Here is a 26783-nt window from a genome sequence, read left to right as displayed (position 1 = left end):
GTTCTTAGTACAGGTAGTCTTCGATGTACAACCACAGTTGAGCCCAAGCTTGGGGGGAGGGGGGGTTGGACTAGATGACCTCCAAGGTCCCTTCCAATTATTCTGTTATTCACAAGGGAAATCAGAGCCAGATCCATCAGCAACAGAAGAAATTTAATTGTCTGATTATTTCGGGACATAAAAGACCCTGAATCGAGAAATTCACACCAAGAACTGGAGGATCCGCCATCCGAACTCGCTTTGGACACCGGCTGCGTTCACACGATTCCCCCCCAATCTACCCAACCACGTTTTGGCGATGATGATCAGCGCATGGGACGGCAGAGAACCCAGCGCCACGTGCAGCCTCACTTCCTCCACCCCGCCGCTTCCGCCCAGGGGAGCGCGCCAATCAGAGAGCCTCGCCTCGCCAGCTCGGCCTCCCCATTGGCTAACGTTCCCTCCGCCCGCCTCCGAAAGAGGCGCGGCTTCTGATAGGATGAGGCGGGGACGGCGGCCATTGGCTCTCCGTGCGCTGTCCGCGAGAGCTCGAACGGCGGGCCGTCCATCCTGCCGAGCGGGCGGGGCGTAGGGCTTGCGCGGGACCCCGATTGGCCAGAGCAACCCAGCGGGGCGGGGCAAAGAGTGAAGAGCTCCCTCAGCCTCCCTCTTTTCGGCTCAGGCGGAGACTCGAGCCAGGCGCTGAGAGCGTGAGGTGGTTTTTTTTTTCCTCGCTGCAGCTGAACATCCGGACAACTCCGCCGCCATTATGGTGAAGCTCGCTAAGGTGAGGCGGCGGCGCGGCCTAGCCTGAGAGGATGATGGCGGCGGGCGGCGGCCTTAAAACAGCCAGGCTATTGAGGGGGCGGGAGGGAGGCAGGTTGACGAGGGCGGGCAACTCCGGCGGCCTCCCGGCGCGTGGCGGTTTCTAGGCCTCCCGCGCGCAATCCGTGAAGAAAAAAAAAAAAGCAAGGGGTGACGAGGGATAATTAGAAACGGTTTAAGCCCGCCCCCCCTTTTTTCCCCCCTTTCTTCGCGCTTTCTCGGGCGCGCTCGGAACGTTCGGCGGTTTCTAGGCACCCCCCCTCGCTCGCGCATCGGGACCGGCATTGAGAGAGAGAGAGAGAGAGAGTGCGCGCGCCTGCCTGCCTGCCCGCCGAGAACGGTTTCTAGGCGCCCAGCTTGCCTCGCGCCGCCCGACGTCGCTTAGTTCTTTTCTGCGCGCGTGCGCAGAACAACCACCACTACCACCACAAAAAAAAAAAAAAGGGCCTCCCGTTCCCGGGCGCGCGCGGGTTTTCCGCTCGCGCGCCGGCCGCCCCCCCCACCCCACACGCCTCGACCACGTGACACCGACTCCTTCCCAGAGCACGTGAAAGAAGGGGAGGGGGGGGAAAAAAGAAAAAAAAGCCGCGCGTCCTCGTGGAGGGAGCGTGGGGGGGAGGGGAGGGGAGGGTGGAAAGGTTCCACGTGGTGCCCGGCTATGGATCGCCACCCGACCTGATTTTTGGGGACCCCCCCCTTTTTTTAAAAAAAAAAAAAAAAAGTAGCCCCGGGCGGGGAGTCGGATGGTTGCCCACGAGGCCGAGAAGACGGAGATTCCCCGAGCCCAGCCTGCCCCTCATAAACGTGGGTGATTAGGCCAGGGATGGGCAATGGTGGCCCTTTTTACAACCTGTGGACTTCAACTCCCAGAATTCCTGAGACAGCTTGGCTGTCTCAGGAATTCTGGGAGTTGAAGTCCACAGGTTGTAAAAAGGGCCACCATTGGCCACCTCTTGGCCTAGGCTTACCCTAACCTTAAGTTAACCCAAAGGGGGTGGTATCGATGCCCTCGAGGGAGCCTGGATCGTGGCCTTGCCTCGAATTCTGCGATCGAAGCATTTCCACCTTCCCCCCCCCAAAAAATAGCCCTGATCCCGAAAAAATGGTGTAGGCTCCCCTGCTTGGGGGGGGATGGGGTTGGACTAGATGACCTAGAAGGTCCCTTCCAACTCTGTTCATCCTTTAAAACCATTTCTGTGGTTTGTGCAGAGCTTTCGAGGCGTGTAAAGCCATGTGCTCTGCCACATGTCAGGGTGGTGGAATAACAGAGCTGGAAGGGGCCTTGGAGGTCTTCTAGTCCAACCCCCTGTTCAAGCAGGTTGACTCAGCCTTCCATCCTTTCTAAGGTAGGTAAATTGAGGACCCAGTTTGTGGGGGCAATAAGCTGACTTTGTATAAATATACAAAAGAATGAAGGCTATTGCTGAGCACATTGTAAGCCACCCTGAGTCTCCGGAGAAGGGTGGCATATAAATCAAATTAAAAAAACAAAAAAAAAGCAGGTGATCCTATATACCATTTTCCGATAAATCACTGGGTCTCAATCCTCCTAATGCCACAACCCTTTAATACAGTTCCTCATGTTGTGGTGACCCCCAACCATAAAATTATTCCTAAAACCATTGAAAATATGTGTTTTCTGATGGTCTTAAGCGACCCCTGTGAAAGGGTCGTTCAACCCCCAAAGGGGTCCCGACCCACAGGTTGAGAACGACTGCGATAAATGATTGTCCAGTCTCCCCTTAAAAACCTCCAGTGATGGAGCACCCACGATTTTTGAAGTCGTTGCACTGATTAATTGTTCTGTCAGGAAATTTCTCCTTATTTCTAAGCTGCTTCTTGTTCTGCCTATTTGGAGAATAGTTTGACTCCCTCTTCTTTGTGGCAGCCCCTGAAATATTGAAAAACTGCTATCATGTCACCCCCAATTCCTTCTCTTCATTAGAGTAGCCAAACCCAATTCCTGCAACCGTTGGCCTTCAGTCCCCTAATTATCTTTGTTCCTTTTCTAGGTCTTCTAGTCCAACTCCCTGCTCAAGCATGGAAATCCTGTACCATTTCAGACAAATGTTGTCCAATCTCTTAAAAACCTCCAGTGTTGGAGCCACCCACAATATTACTCCCCAAGGGGGTTATTCCTTATCACATAAATATGGAAGATTACTCCTCTGTCTTTAGCAGAGTTCAACTCATTTGATCAAGATTTTTTTTTTGTATTGACATTCATGCTTTTCAAAATTGGCATCCCTGTACAGCACCCTGATACCATCCAAATCAGGGACTCTTGGACAGCAAAAAGAGACAAAGAAGCTGATTTATTTAGATAGAAATGAACTGTAGTAAGAAGGCAGGACATCAGGTGGAGGATCCTACAAAAATCCCATTTCTGTTATGAAATTGAGTATTGAGCATTTTGGGATTTATACTTTGAAAAGGAATAACTCATGGAGTTTCATTTTGGAACAATTTTGAGATTAAACTTTCACACATCTGCAGTACATCATTTTTGTTCGCAACTAAAATTCACAATCTGCTCTGTTTCCCCCCAAAATAAGAATCCCCTGATAATAAGCCCAATTGGGCTTTTGAGCGCATGGCAATAAGGCCAAGCGCTTATTTCAGGTTTCAAAAAAATATAAGTCAGTGTCTTATTTTCGGGGAAACAGATTTCTAATCTTTCTGTTTTAGTGGGCCGATACAAGTTCTGCAAAATAGACACCTAGCCATTTGTCACTAATAGCACTTGGTGTGATTGAAAAAGAAAATTTCAGTGCTTTAGATTTTAAGGATGAGGCGGCCCAGCAAATTCAAATCATAAAATATCCTTAAGATAGTATGACAAATAAAACTACTTAATCATTGCAGAATGAAATGTTGATGGAAGACTCCATTTATCAACAAAACCCATTTGCAATTCCAAATACTTCCAAATAATTATATGGTAGTGCAATACAGATACAGGTAGTCTTATCCTGGGACACACACATTTGCCTTCATTCGTGAAAATCAGTGATACTGGCTGGAAGTTACAAATCGTGGTTGCATGTTACACTTAACAGCCATGGGTGATTCACTTAATGTCTGCTGCTGGATTGACAAGAGTAAGTGGGCTCAGCCATGTTTCGCTTAACATTGCTTAGTGATTGAGTTTGCAGCTCCGATTACTCAGTAAGGACTGTAACATCTGGCTAGCTTTGGATATTTTAGATCATGGGTATCCACCCTTTTTGCCTGCTTGGGCCGCATTGAGTCAAGAATTGTCCTGTGCTACCTATAAAATACATACTTGATTTATATAAATCATGAAAATGTTAAAAATTTATAATTTTGTATGGTTGCAGCTGTCCAGGGTTTCATGTAGACGGCTGGACCCGTCTATTTTAGATGGTGAGAGAAATTAAGACCATGCATATTTTTTGTTTCACAGAATGTTAAAAATCAGCCTAAACAAAAGAAAATGACTACCCTTCCCCCAAAGGATATTGATGACAGTGAAGAAGAAGATTCATCAGAAGAAGAGGAGAGCAGTGAGGAAGAGGTGAGAACCATTGTGGTGAAGGTGCTACACTAGGATCTGAGTTCTGATCCAGCCTCAGCCGTGGAAAGTCAATTGGGAGACTTGCTGTGTCTCTTCAGTTCAATCTTCTGCACAAGAGGGATTGTTATGACAAAGAATAATAAGATAGAGTGCTCTGAACACAACTTTGAGCTTCCAAACAATCTTCGCCTTAAATCATTTCACGTTATATTAGAAACACAACTGGAATTGGAAGGCTATTCCTGTTTCACTGTGCCCCCCCCCCCCAAAAATGTGGCTTGAACATGTTGAATGTAATAAAAGCCCATAGGTAGTTCTCAACTACCGTAAGTGGGATTGGAAGTCTAGGCATCCCAATAGCCTGAAGTAATTTTCTGGCCTTTTTGAAATGGTGGTCCTTAGGCCAGCCCATTCATTTGCTGGAAATCTACAAAAGTGCCATAACCGGCAAAAAAAACAACCCAAAAACCCCAATATAAAGCATCATGTGGCCACAATGGATAATGAAAACTACCTGCCCAGTTTTGTCACATGGTGGGGGGGGCGGGATTTGTCAGTACAACCCTTTATGGTGATAGGGATCATTGTAACTTCACATGGGGTGTTATCAGTCAAGGACTGCCTGTAAATGAAAATATTCAGTTTATATATTGGTAATGACTGTTCCCCAAATGGAATGATGGCTGCACAGTAGCTTTTTCCTGCTGGGCTACACTTCTTAACTTAAAAACAATGAACTGAAACTGTTTTCCTTAGTGGATTTTAATCCCTATTTCCCTTATTTGGGGGGCTGCTATCTACAGTAATGCTTTTTCCCTGCAGATGCTTGCTCCTAAGAAGGCCGCCACCCCAGCAAAAGCAGCTACCCCCAACAAAAAGGCTGCCACTCCTGCGAAGAAGACTGTAGCTACTCCGGCCAAGAAAGCTGCTGCTCCTCCTGCAAAAAAGACACCTGTCCCTGCCAAAGGAGCAAAAAATGGAAAGAATGCAAAGAAGGAAGAAAGTGAGGAGGAAGAGGATGATGATGATGAAGACGAGGAGGAGGACGATGAGGAAGATGATAGTGAGGAAGGTAAATTGGATCTGGTAAACAGAAGGATCTTGTAAATGTTTGTATTCTGCTGTATGCAGAATCCCCTGGAGTTGAGTGGTATATACGTAGATACAAATAAGTAAATGATAATACAGATAGTCCTCTACTTACAACCACAAGTCCAGAATTTCTGTTGCTAAGTGAAACATTCGTTAAGTGAGTTTTGCCCCCCCCTTTTTTTTTCTTTTTTTTTTTTTTGAACTTTCTTGCCAAGGTTGATAAGTGAATCTGACTTTCCCATTGGCTTTACTTGTCAGAGGGTCGCAAAAGGGGATCACGTAACCCCAGGGATATGGCAACTGTCGTAAATATGAAGCAGTTGAACGTAAATCACATGACCATGGGAATACTGCAACGGTCATAGGTATGAACAAAGTCCCTTTTTTCCAGTGCCGTTGTAACTTTGAACGGTCACTAAACGAACTGTTGTAAGTCGAGGACTACCTGTATCAATATTCCTTACATTTGGCACTCCCAAGCTACGTCTTCTGGAAAGGATCTTCCCCGCCATACAAGTGATCTCATTAGGGAGCCCCTGTTATTTTTTTTTTCTTTTCATTGTTTTTTTTTCCCAAAAGGAGAGTCAATTTGTTAAATGTAAACTTATCAGTTGATTAAGAACTAATCTAAGTAAACTGCTACAGATGAATCTGAGGAGGAACCTGCTGTGCCAGTGAAGAAACGGGGTGCCCAAGCACCTCAGAAGAAGCCTACTGTAGCTCCTGCCAATCTGAAGCAACTGGACGAGGAGGAAGATGAAGAGGAGGATAGCGAAGAGGAAGGTACGTCTCCTGGAGAGAAGCGCAGCTTCCTGAGGCTAAAAGTCACAAAGAAGTGCTAGCTAGCTAGCAAAAGCACAGCGGATTCTGCAAGGGTGAAGATGTCGCCGCTCCTTGCAACAAACTCGAGTACAACTGAATTGGGTTTAACGAGGGGGAGAGCAGTTAAATTTAAGAAAATAGCAGAGAGAAAGAGGGTGGAGTTATTGTGAGAAGGGATGGTAGGAAAACTTCAGCACAAATGATGAGTTTTGGGACTTAATACTGATCTGGTGATGTCTCGCATAAGATCTGATGTGTTGATCCCGCTCCTAAGTCAAATTACAGAAAAGTAGTAGCACTCAAACAGCGTTTTTTAAATTGTCTTGAGTTGAGGGGGATTTTAGAATGGCAGCAGATGACCCTACAGGTAGTCCTCAGTTCATTTAGTGACCGTTCGAAGTTATGGCCATTTTTCACACATACGACCGTTGCAGCATCCCCACGGTCACCTTGGCAATGAACTCTTTTATTTATGACAGTCGTGGTGTCCAGAGTCAGGCAATCCCCTTTTGTGACCTGACAAGCCATGGTGAATCCAGATTCACTTAACAACCACGTTGCTACCTTAATCACTGCCATTTTTGCTTAATAGCTGTGGCAAGAAAGGTCGTACAATGGGGCAAAACTTAGCAACGGAAGTTGTGGTTGAACTTCTTTAGCTCTGACTGGATGGTGGGGAATGGAAGGATTTGTACTCCTTTATGCTCCTTTATACTTACGGGAGTATAAATCCTTCCATTCCCCACCATCCAGTCAGAGCTGAAGAAGCTTCTTGGATGAGAAGCAAAACGTCTTCAATGAAAAACCAGAAAGTCCAGTTGCCTCTTGAAAAAAAACACCTTGGGACTTATCTCTTTACATTGATTGGGACTGGTAGAGCATTTTCGGGAGGGGAGGGGAGGGGTTAGGCCAAAGATTGCCAGAGGGATGAAGAGAAGGTAGTTTTTGACAGTTTGTCTTGGCCCAGCACCTGCGGATCGCGGGAGTTAACTCAGGGTGGCCCTTTTGTTACGGCTTTAGAGTCAGAAGATGAGCCCATGGAAACCACTCCAGCCAAGGGGAAGAAAGCTGTGCTGGCAAAAGCAATCCCTGCCAAGGCAGTCCCAGCAAAGGAGGATTCTGAGGAAGACGATGAAGACTCTGAGGAAGAGGAGGAGGAGGAGGAGGAAGGGGATGAAGAGGAAGATGACGAGGATGACGACGACGACGAAGGTGAGTTAACCTGTCCCGCTGCTTTTGCATTAGGTCCAAGGTGGGTCCCAAAGCTGGAAATGATGATTTCTCGCTGAACTGATGTGATCCAAAATCACACATGAGCAAATCCTCAAGATAGTCAAGTCCTGATCCAGCACTCTTGTCTTGCGGCTTTTTTCCTCTATATGTGAATTTTTTTTAAAAAGAAAAAAAAAACATCTGTTTGCCCTTTTACTCCCCAGATGCTCTGCCTGGAAAACGAAAGAAGGAATTAGCCAAGCAAAAAGGTGCCCCAGATGCCAAGAAGAAGAAGACGGAAGGTGAAGGCAAGACCTCCCAACAGGATTACTAATAATTACTTCTCTCTCCATGTCCCTTAACTTGGCTTCAAATATTTTAGTTACCCGATTCTTGACAACCCTGAAAATTTCAAATAGGTGATAAGATGCACCAAAGAAAAATTCCTTGTGTGTCCAATCACATTTGGCCAATAAAAGAATTCTATTATTCTATTCTATTGTATTATATTCTATTCTATTGTATTATATTCTATTCTATTATAGTCTAAGATAGTCTAAGTTCAGGAATAGCAATAGCATTTTAGGCTTATATACCGCCCTGTAGCCCTTTACAGCACTCTCTGGGGAGTTTATAGTGGAAAAGCATTATTTACTTATTGTCCCCAACAATCTGGGTCCTCATTTTACCCACCCCGGAAGGATGGGAGGCTGAGTCAACCTTGAGCCCCATCAGGATCGAACTCCTGGCAGTGGGCAGAGTCAACCTGAAATACTGCACTATGACCACTGTGCCATCAGGGCTCCTGTAAAGGTAGGTGGGCGAAGCCTAGCCCAATCCTTAAGATCTTGTTAGTCTGCCCCCAGTATATAAATTATTGTCCGTTAGAGCATGGGTCCCTAATCTGTCCGCCGTGGCCCACTACAAGTCCACAGCCTATTCTCAACCGGACTACATGAGTGGCTGGCTGTTGCATGCCCGCAGATCCCCACTCACAAATATTGCAGGGGCTCGGGGCCCCACTTGTGCAAGCATTGTGGGCACTCGCGCAAGCAACGGGCTCACACACAGACTTGCCCCTGCTCCGGGCCACCGACACAGAAAAGTTGGGGAACTCTGCCTTAGAAGATAATACAGGTAGTCCTCAAATTGCAACAGTTCATTTGGTGACCATTCAAAGTTACAACCACACTTACGGCCATTTTTCACATTTATGACCATAGCAGCATCCCCATGGTTACGTGATTTACACTCAGACGCTTGGCAACTGACTCACATTTATGACGGTTGCAGGGTCACGTGATCCCCTTTTGTGACCCTTTGACAAGCAAAATCGGTGGGGGAAGCAGATTCACTTAACGGTGTTACTAACTTTAACTGCAGTGAATTCACTTAATAAATACGATAAAAGTCATAAAATGGGTCAAAACACATAACAAATTTCTCACTTAGTGACACAAATTCTGGTCTCGGTTACAGAACTACCTGTAGTTCTGCATTGCTATCCTGCTTTTTCCAAAAGTTGCAGTTGAATGTATAAAATAGGCTAAAGTAGCAAAAGGACTGAGGTTTTTTTTAAAAAAAAATTTCCGTGCAACTTTCCATCAGCACTTCCTGCTAATCCTGGGGAGGATTTGCCAGATGTCTCAATCTCCCCTTTACCTTTGCAGAGGCTGCTGCCTTCTCTCTCTTCATGAGTAATCTCAATGCAAGCAAGAACTTCGAAGAACTCAAGGCTGCCATCAGAGATTTCTTTGCCAAAAAGGATCTTCAAGTCCAAGAAGTCAGAATTGGCAATTCAAAGTAAGAACTTTGCCGAGTTGGAAATATGGGTGGGGGGGGGGGGAGGAGGAGGAAACTGGTGGAGATTTTTCTTTCTTAAAAAAAAAATGTAAGGATTTAACTTTAAAACTACCTTTCCCAACCTCATGAATCCTAGAGGTACGGGGAATGTACCTTGGGTGTTTTGTAGACATTCAGTTTTGCTGAATGAAAAATTGCTTATACATTTGTAAATGCCACAAACTTATTGGGAGCTTCACGAAGAGTGCAAAACTAGGCAGAGTGAACTAATAGAACTGAGAAATGTGTTGGGACAGGGTTAGGGGTGAAAATGGACTTGGAGTTGTAGTTGATTGCAAACTGAACATGAGTGAACAGTACAATACAGCTTTGAGTAAAGCAGCAGGCGTTGAACAAATGAGCGGGCCAATGAGAGCCATCCCTTAGGACTATCCCTAACCACCACTAGTTGCGTACAAGAGACAAGAAATGCCGCTGTATGTTATTGCAAAGCTGCTAAGATAATCTTGGTTCAAATGGCCAAGCGCTTATTTCAGGGTTCAAAAAAATATAAGACAGGGTCTTATTTTCAGGGAAACATGGGTAGCAATAGCACTTAGACTTACATACCGCTTCACAGTGCTTTTACAGCCCTCTCTAAGCGGTTTACAGAGTCAGCCTCTTGCCCCCAACAATCTGGGTCCTCATTTTACCCACCCCAGAAGGATGGGAGGTTGAGCCAACGTTGAGCCTGGTGAGATTCGAACTGCCAAATTGCAAGCAGTCAGCAGAAGTAGCCTGCAGTACTGCGCGCTCACCACTGCGCCACCGCGGCTCATAATAGCGCTATGAATACATGAGTGCATATTTTGGCTTGACAAGCATCAAGCACTTTTTCACAAAATTTCTGGGCTGATCACTTGCCTCTGTTTGTATGGCTCATCAGGAATACTCTTGCTGCATTTCAGAAGGCAAAAGCAATTCCAGTTGGACTGGCTTGCTTTAGTTTGGGGGTGTTCATGCTTGCATTCTACACAGTCTCTTGTGTGCCCCTTTTGTGGAGTGCATTTAAAAGTATAAGGTCTGCTAAGGTTCAGTATGTATGTGTATACTCTTGTGCACTGTAAGTGCATATTGTGGCCTGGTTATTTTGTGTGTGTGTGTCAGTCCCTTTAGCATTTCAAGTAATAGAACATTACAAATGAGAAGAATGAGGGAGGGAGCCCTCTCAGTAAAGGTCCAGCTACTTTAATTTGCTTTAAATTGGATGGCAGTTGGACTTGGGAAAGCTATCGTGTGTGCTTAATGCTTTAAAAAAAATAGACTGATTTTTTTTTCCCTTTGTCATGCAGGAAGTTTGGCTATGTAGATTTCTCCTCTGAAGCTGAACTGGATAAAGCACTCAAATTAAATGGGAAAAAACTGATGGGCCTGGAAACGAAACTAGAAAAGGCAAAGAGTAAAGAGAGCCTTTGGGAGAATAAAAAAGGTGAGTAACATTACACTTCACGTATTTTGTTTGGCAGCACTTTTATATATACCATGTCCCCGATGCAGCAATTAAGGCTATAGTAATTAAGGTATCAGGCAAGAAACGGGGAGAAGGTGAGCTCTAGTCCTACCTTGGGCTGGATGACCTTCATTCTAGGAAGGAGGAGGCAAGGGCAACCACTTCTGAAAAACTTTGTCAAGGTAACTGCAGGGGCTGTCCAGGCAGTTGCTAGGAGGCAAACACCAACTCAAAGGTGCACGTACAACAGAGACACACATGTAAGTCTAATTGACTATTAAATATTACGCCAAAGCTTTGTATGAAAGCGGTCCTTCCCTTGTGTGCCAGATTAGAGCTGAAGTTCAACTCTCAAAAGAACAGAGGAAAATGTATTCACTGGGCCAGAAAATTTACCTTTCCAGCCCAGTGATGCCTATTCTGATAGCTACTAAGCCTTGAAGAACTCGGGCAGACAGCAGGGTTATCCATGGGTGTCCAGCTGAAGTTCTGTGTGGTTGTGACATTTTATTTATTTTTGTGGCCAGGATTTTCTTGTTAATAAGTTGCGATTTTGATTGACTGGTTGGCCAGCAAGTGTGCAAAAGAAATGGCCTAATATTGTAATATGTGGGGGTTTTTTTCTCCTAGAGAGAGAAGCAAGGACCATTTTCGTGAAGAACCTTGCTTACAGCGTCACCCAGGATGAACTGCATGCCGCATTTGAGGAGGCTGTCGAGGTCAGGCTGGTCTCCAAGGATGGGAATAGTAAAGGGTATGTTGCTCTTAAGAACACCAGTATATTTTTATTTCTTTGTAATAAGATTTGTGCCGCTTTCCTTTTTAAATAGTTTAAAGGAATTCTGTCACTGTAATCACATCCATGTAACTGAGAAAAGTCTTTGTTTTTAAAATCTCCATGTAGATGTAATTTATTTTGGAGTTCCTATGCCCATTCTGCTAAAGATTAATCGTGCAAAAACAAGCTAGCTAGTCATGACTTTGTACCGAAATTATTTATTTAGCGTATGGCATAGAGCACAAGTATAACAGTAATAAAATTATATGGAACAAGCACATCATAATATGGGACATTTATGATAGAAATATGTAGCCAATGTTTTAAGATTTGGAGAATTCAAGAAATTATACCTTAGTTATAGGTTACATTTTAAAATACATTGATTCATAAGAATAGAATACGTGTTCTATATATTAATATAGGCCAAAATGAACCAAAAAGCTCAGGGAAACCACCTCTAAAAATTACTCTTATGGGTTGAATTAGCTTAATAAAAGCCAGACCTGAAGAAATGGCATGATTTACAAGTTCTCTGGGAAGCTAGCTAGGAATACAGGTAGTCCTTGACTTATAACAGTTCATTTAGAGACCAAAGTTTTACAACGGCACTGGAAAAAAGGGACTTTTTTTCATACTTATGACCGTTGCAGCAGCATTCCCATGATCATGTGATTAAAATTCAGACTTCCAACAAGCAAAATCAGTGGGGAAGCCAGATTCACTGAACAACCGTATTACTAACTTACCAGCTGCGGTGATTCACTTAACAACTGGCAAGGAAGGTTGTAAAATGGGACAAAACTCCCTTAACAAATGTCTCACTAAGCAACAGACATTTTGGGCTCAGTTGTCGTCGTAAGCCAAGGACTACCGGTATGAGCAGTTAAGGAGCTTGTTAACCTGGCTTCCCAAACAAATCTTGGATGGAAGCCGTAATGTTGTTCCCTCCCTTTCATTCCAGGATCGCCTACATCGAATTTAAAAGCGAGGCCGATGCGGAGAAAGCTTTGGAGAAGCAGGGGATGGAGATAGAAGGCCGTCCCATTGTCCTTGACTACGTAGGTGAAAAGAGCCAGCAGGATAGCAGGAAACCTGGCAAGGGAGCCCCGTCAGGTAAGATGCCCAGGTGGAGCCACTCGGGGGGATGAAAGCTGCCTCTGCTGCAGAGAGACCTCCAGAATTAACCAGGCATGGGGACACTTTGGTTTTCATTAACACAAGGAGTTTAGCAGTAGCACTTAAGACTTATATATAGGTGCCACCTGGGGTAACTGCCCTCTTTGATTCCTTCACACACATCTGCCACTGTGCACCAGGACTGCTCCAGACAAATGAAGTCCTATCTATTTCATTAAAAGCATTCCTTTATAATTCTGAAAATAATAATGATGAGGCCTGTATAACAGCTGCCGCACATTTCTTTTAAAAACAAAATAGAAATATTATGCGATGGGAACTTTCCCAAAATCAACCAGGTAATTCTGCTGCGCAGTAAGAGTCACTTGAAGTCTTTATGTAGAACAATAAAACACCTGCAAACAGGGAAAAAAAAGACATACATACCACTTCACAGTGCTTTACAGCCCTCTAAGCAGTTTACAGAGTCAGCCTCTTGCCCCCAACAATCTGGGTCCTTGTTTTACCCACCTTGGAAGGATGGAAGGCTGAGTCAACCTTGAGCCAGTCAGGATCGAACTGGCTGAGGTCAGAGTCAGCCTGTATTTTAACCACTGCCTCCACAGGAGGGAGGGAAGGAAGGAAGGGCAATAGCACTTAGATTTATATACCGCTTCACAGTGCTTTTACAGCCCTTTCTAAGCTGTTTACAGAGTCAGCCTCTTGCCCCCAACAATCTGGGTCCTCATTTTATCAACTTCGGAAGGATGGAAGGCTGAGTCGTCCTTGGGCCGGTCAGGATTGAACTGCTGGCAGTTGGCAGTTAGCAGAAGTAGCCTGCAGTACTGCATTCTAACCACAGTGCCACCAAGGCTTCACCCTGGAGAAGCCTTCTCCCACTATCGAAGCCTTCTCCCACTTTACAGTCAGTCCTCATCTAGCATCCGTTCACAGTTTCAGCTATGATGAATAAAATAACTTTCCAGTTCTTGCATTTAGACCTTTGCAGTCTGTAATGCCAAAGTAAAATCAAAATGAGCCCTGGTGGTTAAACTGTAGAACGGCAGCCAAACTGCCCACAGCCTGGAGTTTGATCTTGACCGGCTCAAGATTGACTCTGCCTTCCATCCTTCCGAGGTTGGTAAAATGAGGACCTAGTTGGTTTGGGGCAATATGGAAAAAAAAATGCTTCCACATTGTTTAACCGCCCAGAGAAGTCTGTAAAACGCTACGGTATATAAGTCTCAGTGCTATTGCTAAAAAAAGAGAGGTGGTTTCACTTAGTGACCACTTAAGGAATGACCAAGTCACCATTGCAATTGTCTCTGAAACGGATGATTTACCTGTATCTCAAATGCAATTACTCCGTGACGGGCCCCTCTCAATTGGAAGTGTGGTTTTTTGCACAGGGGGAGAATCCAAGACGCTGGTGGTGAACAATCTCTCTTACGATGCGACCGAAGAAAGCCTCCAAGAGGTCTTTGAGAAAGCGTCGGCCATCAGGATTCCCCAGAACAACCAGGGAAGACCCAAAGGGTGAGTAGGAGCCAAGATGAGCCCCCACCCCACCCCCAGCCCCCCTGGACAGAGGGGAGAGGAGCTGTCACACCTGCTCCACGCAGTTCCTCTGGTGACCCCCTGCTTCTCTTGGAACAGGTATGCCTTCGTCGACTTTGCCACGGCTGAGGACGCAAAGGAAGCCATGAACTCCTGCAACAACACAGAGATCGAAGGCCGCACAATCAGACTAGAATTCAGCAACTCGGGCGGACAGAGCAGAAACACAAACATTAAAGGAGGCTTTAGTCGTAAGTGAAGCTTGGCTACCTACCTGGAGCATTAAAGAGGGCCCTTCATTTCTCTCCGGGCCAGTGCTGATCCATAGATGCACGCTGGCTTAAAAGACCCTGGAGAAGGTCGGTTCTCCGACGGTTCGAGTCCCACTGCCTGTCAGCAGCCTGTCCCTCCCCTTTTGTCTGTGAAGGCAGGTAGCTAACCATCCGGTCAACCAAATTCCCCAATACCTGAGAGGCCCGGGACAGCATCGTCCTCAGCCCCTGGCCTTTCCGAACATTGATAACAAGATTTAACAGAGTTGGAAGGGACCTTGGAGGTCATCTAGTCCAAACCCTCCCCCCCCCTTAAGCAGGAGACCCTCCACCATTTCTGACAAGAGGGCAGTCCAATCTCTTCTGGAAAGCCTCCAGTGATGAAGCTCCCACAACTTCCGAAGGCAACTTCTGTTCCATGGGTTGATCGTTCTGTCAGGAAATTCCTCCTTATTTCCAGGTTGAATCTCTCCTTGTTCAGTTTCCATCCATTATTCCTTCTCTGGCCTTCGGGTGCTTTGGAAAATAGCTTGACCCCCTTCCTCCTCTCTGTGGCAGCCTCTCAAATATTGGAACCATGCTGTCATGTCTCCCCTGGTCCTTCTCTTCATTAAACTAGACATACCCAGTTCCTGCAACCGTTCATCGTATTATTTTAGAGCCTCCAGTCCCCTCATCATCCTGGTTGCTCTTCTCTGCACTCTTTCTACTAGAGTCTCAGCATCTTTTTTTTATAGTGTGGTGACATGCCAGGGGAGACGTGCCATCCCCATCGGACGTTCCCGGTTCCAGCCCCTCCTCCTCCAAACAGGCCATGACACAGGACTCCTTTTACCTTACTTTTACCAGTACTGATTCCCGGCATTTTCTCCTGTCATTCAGAGCAAAGCAAAACCCTGTTTGTCAAAGGGCTGTCAGAGGACACCACCGAAGAGACGTTGAGAGAGTCGTTCGATAGCTGCATCGGGGCAAGAATAGTGACTGACAGGGACACCGGCTCCTCCAAAGGGTAAGTGCGACGGGACGTACGAGGCGAGCAGGGAACACTTGACGCCAACTACTAGTTGCAACTCAAACCAAAAGGCATTTTTAATCCTGATTTAAGAGTCAGAAGTCGCTTTTCCTTCTCAATGAGCTCCTTCCTGCTGTGCATTCGGTGGCAGGCAATGGATTCGCACGAGAAGAAGAGTAAACCCACAAGCCCTGACCCTCCCGAGTCCCTCCAACTCCTCTGGAGGAATTAACTGTCACGGCTGCGGGACAACTTTAACTCTCAGCAGGGAAATTCTTAGGGATTTTGGCCCACAATTCTCAGGCCTGGCTAGGCCCTCGAGTTCTGATAAAACTTCTCCCTTCCTCAACCAGTGGAGCCACGGATGATTTCCACGTTGAGGTTTAAGTGATGGCAGGTCAGGTGCTTTTATCTCCCCCCATGCTTTCTGGGGAGAACTCGTTACAGGTAGTCCTCGGCTTACGGCACCCATTGAGCCCAACCTTTTATGTTGCGAAGTGAGAAATTTGTTTTCACCCATTTTAGGACCTTTCTTGCCACAGATGTTAAGGGGATCACTGCAGTTAGAAACCTGGTGGTTAAGTGAATCTGGCTTCCCCATTGACTTTCCTTGTCAGAAGGTCGCAAAAGGGGATGACATGGACACTACAGCTGTCATAAATATGAGCCACCTGGATATAAATCACATGACCACGGGGATGCTGCAACGGTCATAAGTGTGAGAAATGACAAGTCACTATTTCGGTGCCGTTGTAACCTCGGACGGTCACTAAACAAACTTGTAAGTCGATGACTACCTGTACAGGTAGGTAAGCCTCGACTTAACATTTCATTTAGTGACCATTCGAAGTTACAACTGCACTGAAAAAAAGCGACTTGTTACCATTTTTTCACACTTAACGACCATTGCAACAACCCCAAGATCGAGTGATCAAAATTCGGAAACTTGGCAACCAACTCATATTTATGACGGTTTCCATCTCCCAGCGTCACGTGATCCCCTTTTGTGACCGTCCCCCGACAAGCAAAATCAACGGGGAAGCCAGATTCATTTAATAACCGTGTTTACTAACTTAACAACTGCAGTGATTCAGTTAAGTACCGTGGCAAGAAAGCTCATAAAACGAGGGAAAACTCAGCTTAACAAATGTTTCACTTAGCCATAGAAATGCTAGGCTCAATTGTCGTCATAAGTGGAGGACTACCTGTAGTCGCAGTGCTGTTCTAGTTTGTCTCGGTGGGTTCAGAACAACTGAAGTACAACAACCACAACTTGCCTCCCTCTCCGAGGGGTGTGTCTGTGTTTCCTGCCTTGACTCCTCTCTCTCTGTCTCTCTCAGATTTGGCTTTGTGGACTTCAGCTCCACAGAAGATGCCAAAGCAGCCAAGGAAGCCATGGAGGACGGAGAGATCGATGGAAACAAAGTGACCCTCGATTTTGCCAAGCCCAAGGGGGCCGCTCCCCGTGGGGGAGGCGGTGGCGGAGGCTTCGGCCGGGGCAGCAGAGGCGGACGCGGCGGCAGAGGTGGATTTGGGGGCCGGGGAGGAGGCCGAGGCTTCGGAGGTGAGTATCCTTCGCTCGTACAATTTTCAACAATATGTCCAGCTACCCTGGACAGGCATCCATTCATTTAGCGACCGTTTGGAGTTACAGCGGTCCTGGAAAAAAAAATGACTTACGGCCAGTCCTCGCACTGTCCCAGCACCCCTGTGGTCGCATGATCAAAATTGGGGCGTTGGTTTCCAGCCTGTGTTTACAATCGTTGCAGCGTCCCGGGTTATCTGACCGCCATTTGCAGCCGAATTCCCACAGCACAGAGGATATTTACCCACGAGTAGAGTTGTGTTATTGTGATCCTTCTCATCTTTCCTATTGGTATCTTAAGATTGTTGTCACCTTTGTTGTTTGTATCTACACTTGAGAGCTTCTGCCCTGGAGACAAATTCCTTGTGTGTCCAATCTTGGCCAATAAAGAATATTCTATATTCTTTCTATTTCCATTTTCTGTTCTTTCTGTTCTATGCTTTCGTTTCTATTCACTCCAGTCCAGTGGTGGCGAAACTTTTTCTTGTCGCATGCTGGCACCCAAAATGCAATGCGGAGGGGACCCCACGCTCCCCTGCCACTCTGTGCATGTGCACCCGACTCCCGCTGCCCGCCCCGTCCCCGGTTTTGGGCCTAGTAGGCATCCCTGCAGCCTCCTGGCCCCAAAAACAGGCCGTGTGGGGAGACCCCCCCCCCCAGCCCCACACTCCATTTTTGGCCTAGTAGGCCTCCCTGCAGCCTCCTGAGGCCAAAAATGGGCTCAGTGCGCATGACCCCCATGCATGCCTCCTGCGTCCCAAAAATCACCTAGCTGGTGGGAGGCGTGCATGCATGGGCAGTGGAGCTGAGTGTGAGCATACCCACAGAAAGGGCTCCGTGTGCCAGCTGTGGCACGCATGCAGTAGGTTCAGTTCTGTTCTATTCATCCTATTCTGTTCTTTCTGTTCTATTTTATTTCTATCTATTTCTATTCTGTGCTTTCTGTTCTATTCTTTCATTTCTATTTCTGTTCGTTCTGTTCCGTTCTTTCTAGTCTAGTCTACATTCCAATGGGTCAGAATTCACTTTTAACACCCACTTCGCTTAGCAACAGAAATTTTGGGTCCCAATTGTCCTAATTCGAGGACCACCTGTAGCCTTGAAGGTTTGCCAAAATTTAACCCACCCTTCTCCTCCCTTCCCCCTTTCCAGGCAGAGGAGGTGGCGGCTTCAGGGGAGGCCGAGGAGGCGGCGGTGACCACAAACCACAAGGAAAGAAGATCAAGTTTGACGACTGAAGCGGCGTGCGTTCCTTTGTATCCGAAAGGACTCTGGGGTTTTAATTTGGGTCACCTCGAAATGACAGAGCCTTCCGAGGACATTCCAAGACACGCCGCAGTCCCCGAGGAGCTTCTCCGAGGGCTCCCCCTCCACAAAGAAACAGCCGATCGACTGCCTGGCCGCGCATAAGAACTTTTTAAAAAGCAACAAGAAATGTGGGAGTTGACCCTGTGTCCATGTATTTCCCCCCCTGAATTTATAACGTTTTACCCATGTACAAAATTTAACTTCCTTAAACATTTCTGTAGGCTTTTTTCTTGGTTTTTTTTTTTTTTTTTCCCCTTGCTGTAAAAATGCAAAATGTTTTATCATTTGTGTCTCGGCAAACTGTCTAGGACAGATTAAAGGGCCTAAATGGAGTCTGGTGTGTGTTTCTATGGGCTGTGAGATGTCCTGGGCTTGTGTGATTTCAGCTCAGCATCTTGCACGATTTTAAACGAATTGATGCAGTGGAGTCACACACTGCATACCTCAAATTCACTCAGGCAGACCTTTGGCTCCAACAAAGAATATTTGTAGCTCAGGGGGGTCCTTGCTGCTCTCTGACCTTGGTTGTCTTGCAGACATTTTATTACCCAACTAGGTAACATCATCAGTGCTAGAAAGGGTGGGGATGTGCAGGGAGGGGGAGAAAGAACTGGGGTGCTTGGTACTCTGAGCTTCGTGGTTTTCTTGCGGATTTCACTATCCAACTAGGTAACACTTCCATCATACTGGGATGATGTTACCTAGTTGGGGTAATAACATCTCCATAGAAATCCCAATTTGGGATGAACAACCCTTCGAATGATGTGGGAGTGTGAACAGGTTTCCAGAAAATTTGCAGACTACAGGAGCTATTTGCACTACTCGGGTGACACACACACACACACACACACACCCCGGATGCAGATAAACCTCCAAGTGGCCTCAACGACCCTCTAAAGGATGCAAATGACCAGCTGTCTGCAAGGAATATAAATCCCCACCATCCAGCCCAGAACTGAAGAAGCTTCTTGGATGAGAAGCGAAAGGTCTTCAAAGGAAAACCAGAAACTCGTCTAGAAAAGCTCGGAGAACACCAAGGACCCTTCAAATATCCGTCTATTCTTTCTACTTGCATACGACCAGAGAGCAATAGAAAATTGCTAGTGCCTTGTAATGCCTCTGCCCTTTAAGATTGTAGATACAGGTAGTCCTCGAACTTACAACAGTTCATTTAGTGACCGGTCAAAATTACCATGGCACCGAAAAAAGCGACAGGACCGTTTTTCGCACGACGGTTGCATTATCCCCATAGTCACGTGATTTACACTGGATGCTTGACAACTGACTCATATTTATGACGGTGTCAGTGTCCCGAGGTCACACGATCCCCTTTTGCGACCTTACAAGCAACCTCGATGGGGAAGCCGGATTCTCTTTTTAACAACCAGGTTATCCACTTAACAACGGAAACGGTTCACTTAACGGTGGCACAAAAGGTCGTAAAATGGGGCATAGTTCCCTTAAAAGTTTCACTTGGCGACAAAAATTTGGGACTCGGTTACGATCCTAAGTCGAGGACTACCTGTAGGTCTTGAGTTTACAACCGTGATGGAAGTCTGCCCACCAGCTATAAAATTGATCGGTTATGTGACTGACTTGATTTTACAACATTTTTTGCGGTGGTTAAGGAAACCCATGGTTGGCTATGGCGTGGTTTTGGTGAAAGCTAGACAAAAATGCTGGTCTTTTTGTCATATGTCCCATGTTTAGCATGTAGCTAAACAACCGGTAAGATCCCACAGAGTTGGTCTCCTCCGCGTCCCGTCAGCTAAACAATGCCGGCTGGTGGGCCCGCGGGGGAGGGCCTTCTCTGTGGCGGCCCCGGCTCTCTGGAACCAGTTACCTCCTGAGGTCCGGACCATCCCCACCCTATTGGCCTTCCGGAAAGCAGTGAAGACCTGGCTTTTCCGGCAGGCCTGGGGCCGTTGATCTCGCTCTTGCGATCTTGTGAGATCCGGCCATGAATGGTGTGAATGAGTTTTAATTGTTTTTAAAGTTTTTAATGTTTTAATGTTTTTAACATTTTTTATGGGATCGTTCGCATTGTTTTATTCTTTGTTGTAAGCCGCCCAGAGTCCCTTGGGAGTTGGGCGGCATAGAAATGCGACAAAATAAAATAAAATAAACCGGTTGTACGTAAGCAAGAGAAACGGGCGTCCTTGGTGCTCTCTTGAGCTTGGTGGGTTTTTTGCAGAGAGCACCAAGGATCCCTCGTTTCAACCCTGACCTTCAAATATTCTTTATTGCTAATCTCTATAGACCATGTTTCCCCCAAAATAAGACAGGGTCTTATATTAATTTTTGCTCCAAAAGATGCATTATGGCTTATTTTCCGGTTAGGTCTTATTTTGGGGGGAAATACAGTACTAAATGCCTCCATCTGGTTGACGATATTAACAGCGGCTTATTTTTGGGGGTTAGGGCTTGTATTACGAGCATCCTGAAAAATCATGCTAGGACTTATTTTCAGGTTGGGTCTTATTTTTGGGGAAACGGGGTATATTTAAAAGATGGACTTTACTCCTGTTAATGACGGAGAGAAGTTTCTTGGGGTTTTCTGGGCAAGATTTTTCAAAAATCATGTTTTGTCTGCCCTGTGGAATAATAATAATAATAATAATAATAATAATAATAATAATAATAATAATAATAATAATTTTATTTCTATACCGCCCTTCTCCCGAAGGACTCAGGGCGGTGTACAGCCTATTTAAAAACACAGACAAAACAATATAAAATTTAAAATAAATAAAGTGGCTCAGATTTAAAACCCCAATAAATTTAAATAATCTTCTGTTTAAGAGTATTCTGAATCTTCCAACAACTATTAAGATTCAACGATTTATCCCAAGTGTGAGTCTTAAGATACCTTTAGCTTTTTCACCCCTTTCCCACCCCAAAACATTAACCATATTTAGTAGCGCAGCAGACTAAACCACTGTTATTAACATCAGCTGCCTGCAATTACTGCAAGTTCAAATCTCACCAGGCTCAAGGTTGACTCAGCCTTCCATCCTTCCGAGGTAGGTAAAATGAGGACCCAGATTGTGGGGGCAATAAGCTGACATTGTATAAATATACAAAAGTATGAAGGCTATTGCTTAACACATTGTAAGCCGCCCTGAGTCTTCAGAGAAGGGTGGCATATAAATCAAATAAAAAAAACAAAACCCCATAATCGAGCCCTTCTAAGTCAGCCAAATTAAAAAAAATCTCAGATTCCTAGCCAATTCTTTTTTTTTTTTTCTCCCAAAGAAAAAAACAGCGCTTGATTGTAAATTTTAAGAAAGTGTCACGGAGATGACCGGGAAGTCACCGGAAGGACACAAGGCCAATTTTAAAGGTGTTGACTATCATCTGAAGTCTATTATTTCCTGCAGATGTTCCTAGTGGATGACGAGCAGCTGTTTTCAACTCTCCCTTAAATAGGCAGAGAGTCCAGTTCAAGATACAGTAGTGGCCAAAATTGCAGAGACCTTTTGGGAAAAGTGTATTTTTGAAGTTTGATGGCTAATAACACCACTTTTTTTTTTTTTTTTTTTTTTTGGAGTTTCAAGATAATCCTATTCCACTGCTGGAATGAATGGCCTGGAATAGCCCAGACCTTAAAGCCCAATGGAAAATCTATGGAGCCGACTAAAGAAACTTGTTAGTCACAAGCAACCCAGCAATAAAATCCAGTTAATAGAAGCCATCATTCCATCTTGGTTTCATATTAGAACAGCTGCAGAATAAAAGACTTGGTTCACTCCATGGGAAGACGTTGTAAGGCCGGAATTCATGCTGAAGGTTACCCATCGAAGTATTAACTGACATGGGGATCATTTTTATATATCTCGTTTTTTCTACGTGTTTCACTTTTCTTTATACTGTAACTGCTATTCTAATAGCAAATCCTTCATAAAAGTTATTGCATTACAGTCTTGATTAAATTGTCTTTCCATTGATGTATAATTTTATGGTACTACTCCCAAGAAAAGTGGTGTTATTAGCTAATTTTAGAAAATACACTTTTCCCAAAACGTTTCCACAATTTTGGCCACTACTGTAATGTGATCCAGGGATCTGCTTTGAGGACATCTGGCACGACAGGGATACCGTGTTTCCCAGAAAATAAGACCCTGTCTTATATTTTTCTGAACCCTGAAATAAGCGCTTGGCCTTATTGCCATGCGCTCAAAAGCCCGATTGGGCTTATTATCAGGGGAATGTCTTATTTTGGGTAGAAAATCTGGGATTACATGCATTGGCTTAACAGAGATAACAACAAAAAAAGAGAGAGAGAATTTTCTCAGCATCCAGTCAGGATTGAAATGAATCAGAAGTCAAACCTTCTATCCAGAAGCATCTTTCTCCAATTTTAAATATATATATATTTTCCCAATGTGCCAGTTGGAGTATCTGGCTGGTTTTAGTTGAATTTTCACCTACAAACCGCACATTTATAGTGAAATTTGCCAAAACCATTCTGGCATTCTAATCGGCTGGAAGACAATGGAGATTGAATGAGGAAAATAACAAAATATTGTGTGCCTTACAAACAGGAGGTTGCACAATTACGGAGGAAAATAAATAAACAAATTAGTCATTGATATCAAATGGAGCTCTTGAGGCAACAACACCAAAAGGATTTTATTATCTGCAAGAAAACAGCCAAGCTCACAGGAGCACCAAGTTCAACCCTGAATTACACATATTGTGAATTAAAATGTCCTCCTCTCCCTTGAAGTCCTGCTCTGCTCCTTTGTTATTTATTTATTTTGGGGCAGCACCCCAAAAAAGGAGGTCACCCATTCAAGGCTCCCAAAGGCAATCTTCAAATATAATCCCTTTTGTAAGGAATAGGATTCTGGAGTCTCTGCCTCTCGTCAATGACCAATATTTAATCCATGATTATGATCCATTTTCTCCAGAATATCCTTAAAGGAGAACATTAGTAGCTCAGGGTTGAAATGAGGGAGGGATCCTTGGTGCTCTCTGAGCTTGGTGGTTTTCTTGCAAACGTTTCATGACCCAATTAGGTAACATCATCAGTGCTAGAAGGGAGAAGGGTGTGTGGAGTGGAGGAAGGAGAAGAGGAGGAGGAGGAGGAGGAGGAGGTGGACTGTGAGGTCCTGGGTGCTCTCTGAACTTTCTCCTTTTCTTGCAGACATTTTTTTAACATACTAAACTAGCAAAAAAAAAGATTAATCCAGACCAACTCTGTCTCATTTGATCCATCCTGTGAAAGCATAAGCTGGTTGTGGGGAAAATAAATGAGAAATGCATGCTGTGCTTTCTTCTCTGATTCTTCTCTCTGGAGATTGGCACTTCTGTTCCCTCAGCAACTGGCTGGGAATCATGGGGGTTGTAGTTTGAGACAGCTGATTCTGGAGAGAGAAAAGGATTCACCGAAAAGGCAGTCTTGCGTGGACGCTGGAGAAAAATGCTCTATTTCCTCACTAGGTGGCAGCAGAGCACTGAGGAACCAATGGTACCTCCTGTCTGTTAAGTGTAACAGAATAATTGAGTTGGAAGGAGGAAGGAAGGAGGGAGGGAGGAGATGAAAAGAAGAGGAAAAAAGAAAAAGAAGAGAAGGAAGAATAGGAAGGAGGATAAAAGATAAAAGATGAATAAAAAGAAGAGGAAAAGAAAAAAGAGGAAAAAAGCAGAAAGGAGAAAGAAGAATAATAGAAATGAAAAGAAGAAAAAAGAAGAAAGGAAAAAATCAGAAAAGAATAGAATAGGGAGGAGGAGGAAAAAAGAAGAAGGAAGGAAGGAAGAAAAGGAGAAGGAAGAAAAATAGGAAGAAGGGGAAGAGAAGAAGAAAAAAGAAGAAGACCAAAAGAAAAGAATAGGAAAGAAAAAAGAAAAGAGGAGAAGAGCACAGATGAGAAAATAATATCTAAAATTTATGGATATTTAATAAGGTATAAATTAGAGGAGGAAACAGTGAAAGAAAACATGGTAATCTGGGCAAGAAATATAGGTCACAATATAGAGTTGGACAGATGGGACAAGCTATGGGCAGAAAATTATAAGATGACACTGTCGATTCCATACAAAGAAAATTTATACAAGATATTTTATAGATGGCACCTTCCTCCGGCACGTTTGGCTAAAATGTTTCCAAACACATCACCAATGTGTTGGAAGTGCAAGACACAAATGGGGACATATTACCATCTCTGGTGGTCTTGCAGGAAGGCACAACGCTACTGGCAAGAGATTAAGAGAATAATTGAAGAAACAACGAGGCAAAGTGTAGAAATGAAACCAGAACTCTTTCTATTTGGAATGACTACAACACAGTGTACCAAGGAGATAAAATATCTTACCATCCACATATTGACAGCGGCACGCATAGTGTACGCTCAGAATTGGAAATCCGAGATAATACCAACAGAAGAAAAAATAATAACAAAAATAAATGAATGCGCAGAGATGGATAGGCTCACAAAAGAGCTCCAAGATAAAGAGAACACTGACTTTTATTTAGTTTGGCAAAAATGGTACACATGGTTAGAAGGAAGGATAGGGCCAACAACATAGGACACTAGGAGAACATAACTCAAGAATTGCAGAAATAGATACATGAGATGAGCCGTAGGATTGTATAAATAAATGGTTAATATGTTTGTAGAAAGATACTGCTGAACTTCAATGAATATATCAAGGTATAAGCAAGGGAATTTGTAAATAGTATGATTAAGGAAAATTGGTTAAATGGACATTAATCACCGATGCGAAGGTTTTCTAGAAGTTAGTCGATTGACTTTTTGTTAATGTATAAGAGTTTACATGTATTTGTGTTTTACGTTTGTTTATGTTAATAAAATTTAATTAAAAAAAAAAGAGAGAGAGAAAGCTTCTTTTGTGTGACCATGGCTGCCATGTTATCATCATCATTATTTATTAAATTTTGCAGCCCATCTTTCCTGTAAAAAAAGAAAAAAAGAAAAAAAGAAAAGAGGAGAAGGAAGAATAATGGGAAAAAGGAGAAGAAGGAAAGAAAAAGAAGGAAAAAAATTAAAAAAAGAAAAGACTAAGAAGGAGGAGGAAAAAAGAGGAAGAAAGAAAAGAAGAGAAGAAGGAGACCAAAAGAGAAGAAGAAAAGGATAAAAAGAAAAAAGGGGAGGAGGAGGAAAAAAGATGTAAAGAAGAAAAGAAGGAAGAAAGGAGAAGGAAGAAGAATAGGAAGAAGGAGAAGAAAAAAGAAAGAAGAAAAAAATTAGAAAAGAATAGGAAGGAGGAGGAGAAAGAAGAAGGAAGAAGATAAATATAATATATAAATATAATGTATATAAATATAATAAACTAAACTAATAAACTATAAAAAGTGGAGGAGGAAGAGTTGAAGAGCTGGAAGTTTATCGCAAAATGAGTCACAAGTAAACTCTAGTAAACTCAAAGGAGTGCTGGGAGAGCATGTGGAATGCTTCCTTTACAAGGCCGCCCATCCTTCTGATCCGCAGGACTCCAAATTTCCTGGAAACCATGAGTTTTATTGGCCAAACCTTCTGGCCTGCCGGTCGTGAAATGAATGCTGGAATGATTTACAAGCTGGAAGGGAACAAACTGTTTTACAGGTAGTCAACTTATGACCGGTCACCTAGCAACCATTCAAAGTTATAACATACACCGCCACTCCCAAGAGCCACCTGGTTTCAAAACCTGGTATCAGAACTTCAAGCTGCATTTACTCTAGTGCTGACATAAGAAGGAGAAGCGGAGGCGTCTGGAAAGGGACGTTTGACTTTTCACCTACTTATTTTCCCTGCAGATAATATCCCCTAGGAGATGGGATGGGAGGGGGGAAATTCCTTTGAGCTGAAGCAGTAGATTAGGGGTAGAGTGATTTGGAAGATGGCCAATGAGTGCAGAGGAGAGGGGACAGGAAAAGGAGGGTTTTGGGTCAGGAAGTCAGTGTTGGGTACGATGAAGTCGGAGTTAGAATGTCGTGCTTAATAAATGAAGAGTTTTTCATCAAAGACTTTGTTTGAAATGCAATTTATCTGAGACGACCTCGAAACCTGACAGATAGCCAACACTTGACACCTGGTTTTAGAATGCCAATATGGCAGCTCCGCTGGGGTGCCCTGGCCCACTCCCCTCCTCCCCACCCCCGGTCATAGGACAGTGATTTATAATTGTTTTTGCTAAAATCCAACATTTCCTAGAATCAATGAGTTGGAAGGGACCTTGGAGGCCTTCTAGTCCAGCCCCCTGCTCAATCAGGAGAACCTATACCTGTGAGGGTGAACCTATGGCACGTGTGGCACAGGTGGCACATGTAGCCATATCAGTGGGGACACGAGCTCAGCTCCGCTGATTTTTGGGCCTTCTGGGCCCACCAGAAGTAGGGAAACAGGCTGTTTCCTGTCTCTGGGGGACCTCAGGGGGTGGTGGGGGT

General features: G+C 44.6%; 1 protein-coding gene and 2 non-coding genes across 4 annotated transcripts; all 3 read left to right on the top strand.

Annotated features, from left to right (window-relative positions):
* Positions 1-472: 472 nt before the first annotated feature.
* Positions 473-18723, top strand: NUCLEOLIN (nucleolin multifunctional protein). Of its 2 annotated transcripts, none has more exons than XM_034407968.2 (15): positions 473-766; positions 4232-4342; positions 5165-5414; positions 6080-6217; positions 7277-7468; positions 7693-7770; positions 9139-9271; positions 10603-10739; positions 11391-11514; positions 12503-12654; positions 14067-14193; positions 14314-14465; positions 15369-15495; positions 16839-17062; positions 18236-18723. In XM_034407968.2, exons 1-15 carry the CDS (start codon positions 749-751, stop codon positions 18319-18321), a joined length of 2049 nt encoding a protein of 682 aa, XP_034263859.2. In that variant the 5' UTR covers positions 473-748; the 3' UTR covers positions 18322-18723. The 2 variants fall into 2 exon arrangements, with proteins under 2 accessions (XP_034263859.2, XP_034263858.2); XM_034407967.2 differs by having other exon boundaries at positions 499-766; positions 7693-7776.
* LOC117659931 (small nucleolar RNA SNORD82) lies at positions 6449-6514 on the top strand. The gene has a single exon (XR_004589546.1). It is a non-coding gene; the product is annotated as a small nucleolar RNA SNORD82 (small nucleolar RNA).
* On the top strand, positions 7523-7605 carry LOC117659932 (small nucleolar RNA SNORD20). Its single transcript, XR_004589547.1, has one exon. It is a non-coding gene; the product is annotated as a small nucleolar RNA SNORD20 (small nucleolar RNA).
* Positions 18724-26783: the final 8060 nt, after the last annotated feature.

The sequence above is a fragment of the Pantherophis guttatus genome, chromosome 6, assembly GCF_059756535.1.
Source record: "Pantherophis guttatus breed Tessera chromosome 6, ASM5975653v1, whole genome shotgun sequence".
NCBI classification, from domain to species: domain Eukaryota; kingdom Metazoa; phylum Chordata; class Lepidosauria; order Squamata; family Colubridae; genus Pantherophis; species Pantherophis guttatus.
Note: the sequence above shows the minus strand (reverse complement) of the source record. Positions and strands in the feature narration are given on the sequence as shown.